Here is a 5,000-nt window from a genome sequence, read left to right on the forward strand (position 1 = left end):
ATGTTGCTGGAAAACAGAAATATGTGTGTTATGTATTTATTTATTATTATATCTGCAGCACCAGCTGATTTTAACTTTGTTGAAGAGGATATATTCAGAACTTGTCATTATTTCAATAAATTTGACAATTTTAAGCTTGACCTACCACTTTCTTAGAGCGATGAGGGACAGGTGGGGCTCGAGAATGCCCCCTTGATCAAAGTGGGGAATGAAAGAAAAAGTTTGAGAACAACTGATCTAGTTTGTTAACTACCACAGTCACGAGTTGGGTCGCGACAGTCTGTCATTTTTAAAAAGTGGGTCCTCAGAAAAAACGTTTGAGAAACACTGACCTAAAGTGTGTTGAAACATGACACCGAGTGTGAACGTATGTCTCATAGCCCATCTTGGCTTGTCCCCTGCACTCCAAAATCTGGCGCTAGTTAGCCGATGCTACCAACAGCTTTTTCAATGGTGGTGCTTCGGCATCGGGCTAGCCATGCAAATAAATCACTGTTTTACACCATTTACGAGGCTCAATGTATCTCCACACTTCATTGGTAGACTTCCGAGGGCCCTGACATTTAAAACGAGACATTGAGAACTTTAAAAATGGACTGGTAGTTTACTTACAAGACGATTTATACAGACAGTATCTTCACGAAGTTTAGCATTTGCAGCCATCTTGAATTTAGTCACGATAAGTCGAGCGACGAGTAAGAATGAAGAGGTATGATAAGGGATCAGATTCCAAAAATAATTCCGTGGAAATGCATGGATTTCAGTTGCTGCTACTGAAAGAAACTGGAATCCATGCATTTCCACTGAATTATTTTTGGAATCTGATCCCTTACAGGGCTCTACAGTGCGCCCATTTCACTCGCACATGCGAGTAAAAATGATGGCGTGCGAGTGCAAAAAAATATTTAGGCGCACTGGTGCGAATGACTTCTAACCATGTCAATGTTTGTCACTGCAACATAGAATCACGTTGCGAATGCAGCATAAAAACTACACCTTCCATCAACGTGAGCAATTTCGCGTTGTGACTCGCTAGTAGTCGCTTCTATCAAATCCAAGAGCGCGCAGAAAAAGCGGAAAGTTAGACTAGCCAGCCAAGATGCAAAGATTGAAAAAATTAGTTCTTCTATCCACCGAATTCATCGGATATAGGAGGAACAGGATGAGATTCTGAGAATGCAGTGAGAGAAAAAAAGGTAACCTAACATGCCTTTTATCCCAGTTGATGTATTGGCTGCAATATCGTCCCCTTAGAATTATAGGGTTCTATCTACGTTCTGAGTAGTTCTGAGATATTGAGCTTCAAAGTTTTATAATTCCATAGAGTTATACTGCTAAGTGGAACAAACCTCTTCAAATATAATGTCCAAAAATGCATACAACTACAAGAAACACCTCACCTCATCTTCTTAAGGTGTCACAGAATAAGAATATGTCAATAACTCAATTTTGACAAAAATGTCAGATAGAACCTTATAATTCTAAGGGGACGATATGCAAAATATAGCTGTAGCGAAGAGGCACAAAAGTAGCCTCCCGTAATACTCCCATTTTATTCAAAGGTAGAACGCTACTGACAACTCCAGGCTTCCACGCATGATTGTTTGTTTACACCGAATACAACCTGAAGTGCAAAACGAAAGTAGGCCTAACGTTTGCCTACTGCCCCCATCAATGCAGATATAAAGAATAAAAAATATATATATCTTTGATAGCCTATGTTGGGTTTTGTGGAAGAGAAAACGGACTGTTTTAGTAGTAGTATTAGGCAATATGCAGTCAGATAGGTCACCATGGGCATATTTGGATTAGCTAAATAAATTAGCCTACATTTGGCAGGATACTTGATATACAGGCTAAATGCAAATATGGCAATGTATTATATTATTTTACATTAACAAAATGTAGGAAAATAGAACAGACTTAAAATTTAAAATCCTGTTTCCTGTAGCCTAAATGCTGTCAGGCATTCTTAATATTCGCAATTGGTGCACTGGCACGTTTAACTGTTAGCTGCAGTGTAATGTTAGATTATGTGTAAGTTAAGTACAGAAGTGACTGTGCGCCCAAATTTTTGTCTGTGCTCCTAATTTTTTTAACTTGGGCGCACAAGTGCTCCTGGAAAAAAATGTTAGCGTAGAGCCCTGCCTTATCATACCTGGTCATTCTTACTCTTCGCTCGACTTATCGTGACTAAATTGAAGATGGCTGCAAACGCTAAACTTCGTGAAGATACTGTCTGCATAAATCATCTTGTAAGTAAACTACCAGTGCTTTTTTTAAAGTTCTCAATGTCTCGTTTTAAATGTCAGGGCCCTCGGAAGTCTACCAATGAAGTGTGGAGATACATTGAGCCTCGTAAATGGTGTAAAACAGTGATTTATTTGCATGGCTAGCCCGATGCCGAAGCACCACCATTGAAAAAGCTGTTGGTAGCATCGGCTAACTAGCGCCAGATTTTGGAGTGCAGGGGACAAGCCGAGATGGGCTATGAGACATGCGTTCACACTCGGTATCATGTTTCAACACACTTTAGGTCAATATCACACCGGAATTCTCCTTTAAGGTTGCTTACACTGAGTTACTAACTAATCTACAAAACTTACAACGTGCAAAACACAAATTCACATTAAAAAAGACAGAAAATGTGCTGCACACACTGTGACTGCAGAAGAGCCGAGGCCCACAGGACATTATGGGGTTGTCAGGTGGAGACTTCGGGGTCAAAGCGGCGGAATAACTGTGTGCCCTGGTCCTCCATGCAGTTCACACCTCATCCACCCAGACGCACAGGTGATGAAGCCCTTGATCCGCAACACTTTCTCAAGATTGACTCGGCCACAAAGCCCCGTGAGTCATCGGCCAAGCCGCCAGCACAACGCGAGGATGCTTCCCTCTCTCTCTCTCTCTCTGCGCGAGGCAAACATTTCCCAACTGCCAATCCGGGAGACAAACAAACAAACAACTTTCCTATCCCCCCTGTTATCTTCCAGAGCAGGGGAGGAGACGCCCAGAGAAAGACAAACACATGCACAGAGACAGCGAGGGAGGGAGAGAGGGCGAGAGAGAGAAAGAGCGAGAGGGAAGGAGGGAGAGAGAGAGGGGGAGAGAGAGATAAAGAGAAAGAGGAAAGAAGGAGGGGGACAAAGAGAGAGGGAAAGAGGGAGAGAGAGAGAGAGAGAGAGAGAGAGAGGGGGAGAGAGATAAAGAGAGAGAGGAAGGAAGGAGGGAGACAGAGAGAGAGAGGGAGGAATGGAGAAAGGGAATTAAAGAGGTAAAATGGGAGGAATGATAGCCGCTTGAGTGACAGGAAGACGCTGGGTGCATCTCGTTAGCGGGCGGCAGCGGGGGGAGTGTTTGTCGGTGATAAATCACGAGGTGGCTCCCGGTGAAGCGGGGAAAACAGTAACTCTAATGAATTAGAGTTGAAATACACACACACACACACACACACACACACACACACACACACACACACACACACACACACAGAGTTGGAGGCTGCAGGTGGCCAGAGATATGCCATTGGGAATGGCAAGAGAGAGTGAAACAGAGATGCCGAAGCCATTGCTGCGCTAATTGCTCAATAACACCTTTAGTCATTAGCCTGTATACCAGCTGCAATGGGCTTGTCAGCCAAATTTCCATTTGGATTATTTAAAATAGCTGGGGTTGTTCCGGCTCACGTGTCAGTAACTAATGCTGCAGCAGGGCTTTGCAGTGAAATAAAACAAAGGGAGGAATCTATGGAAACACTGTTTTGAGATCACGGGGACTTGTCTAAGCACCTTTAGGCAGCATTCTTTTAAAGAAGAAAGAATGAAAATGTCGAAAAAGGGAAAATAAAAACAGATTTGAAAATGCTTAAAGTTGTGAATGTGCAAATTAACAAGATTAATTGTTTGGGTTGACTACATGAAATGTTTACGGTGAATCACTGAACTTTTTGTTGTTTTGAACATTTCATGTTCTAACATTAATATTATTCTGACTGAGTTTCCTCAATATCTTTAGATCCCTACCAAGCTTGTGTTGATGTGCAATGTAATCTGCAAAGGCAAATACCATGTGCTCTGATGCTAGTAGGTTATCCTGCTACTGTATTTCAGTAATGGCTACGAGTTTCTGAAAAAGCTCAGGAAAAAAGCCAGATGTTGCCTTGAGGCACTCCTGTTGTGGCTGTGATGTACAGTATATTGCCTTTCCAATGCCATTACCTCCAACAGAGTGTTTTTAAAGTAAAAAGGAGCAGATCATAATTTAGCTTGTCAATACAAAGATGAATTTGCTCTAAACTACCTTCTCAAAATCCACTAATGGTGTTTCGTATCGTTGTGTGCAACTGATACTGCCATATTGGTCTGTCCAATATCCTCTATTCTCCATTTACTTGTGTTACAATCAATGAAGTTCAATCCGGTTGCCTAAGTGTGACAGGTGTGTGTGTGTGTGTGTGTGTGTGTGTGAGTGTGTATTACAGGTGACGCCCAATGGACACACTTGCTGATGAATCGCCTCAATAATACTCTCGGGGGAACTGAGCAACCTCATCGACCAGCGCACCATGGAGCAATCACTTCTCTCCATTGTGTGGTTGTCAGCAGTGGAAAAAACAAGCCACCATGTCACACAGGTCGTGTTGACTTTTACGTGGGAAAGGTAATTAAATGTACACAGTAATAAGAGGACCAAGGCTGACACACTCAGGACCAGAGCAAAGAAGGAAAAAAAAAAAGCCGAAAAAGTCGAAAACAAAACAAATCGACTCAGTGTTATTGAATTCTCAGAATAAGGCCAGTTGAAAGTCCAGTGCTCATTAAAATCCAGTCACATGGCAACAAAGAAAAAAAGGAAGAGAAAGAATAACAAAACATGGACAGACTTTGATAGGAGAGCAAAAATGGACAGTGTATTGGTCATTGGATGACCATTTTGACCATGGCCTGCTTACCTTTGGCTTCTTGCGTAGATTGGGTGAGAGCTTGAGGCTGTTGACATAG

General features: G+C 42.2%; 1 protein-coding gene across 1 annotated transcript in view; it reads right to left on the reverse strand.

Annotated features, from left to right (window-relative positions):
* Positions 1–5,000, reverse strand: part of dnai1.2 (dynein, axonemal, intermediate chain 1, paralog 2) — a 34,024-nt gene that overhangs the window by 7,853 nt on the left and 21,171 nt on the right. The window contains exon 18 of the mRNA XM_076283434.1: positions 4,952–5,000. This exon is cut by the window's right edge and continues 137 nt beyond it. Within this exon, the coding sequence (XP_076139549.1) occupies positions 4,952–5,000 (49 nt within the window). The remainder of the gene's footprint in view (positions 1–4,951) is intronic.

The sequence above is a fragment of the Alosa pseudoharengus genome, unplaced genomic scaffold, assembly GCF_046254945.1.
Source record: "Alosa pseudoharengus isolate Yale_2024_CS ecotype anadromous, Long Island Sound unplaced genomic scaffold, YU_APseudo_1.1 YU_APseudo_1.1_scf_14, whole genome shotgun sequence".
NCBI classification, from domain to species: domain Eukaryota; kingdom Metazoa; phylum Chordata; class Actinopteri; order Clupeiformes; family Clupeidae; genus Alosa; species Alosa pseudoharengus.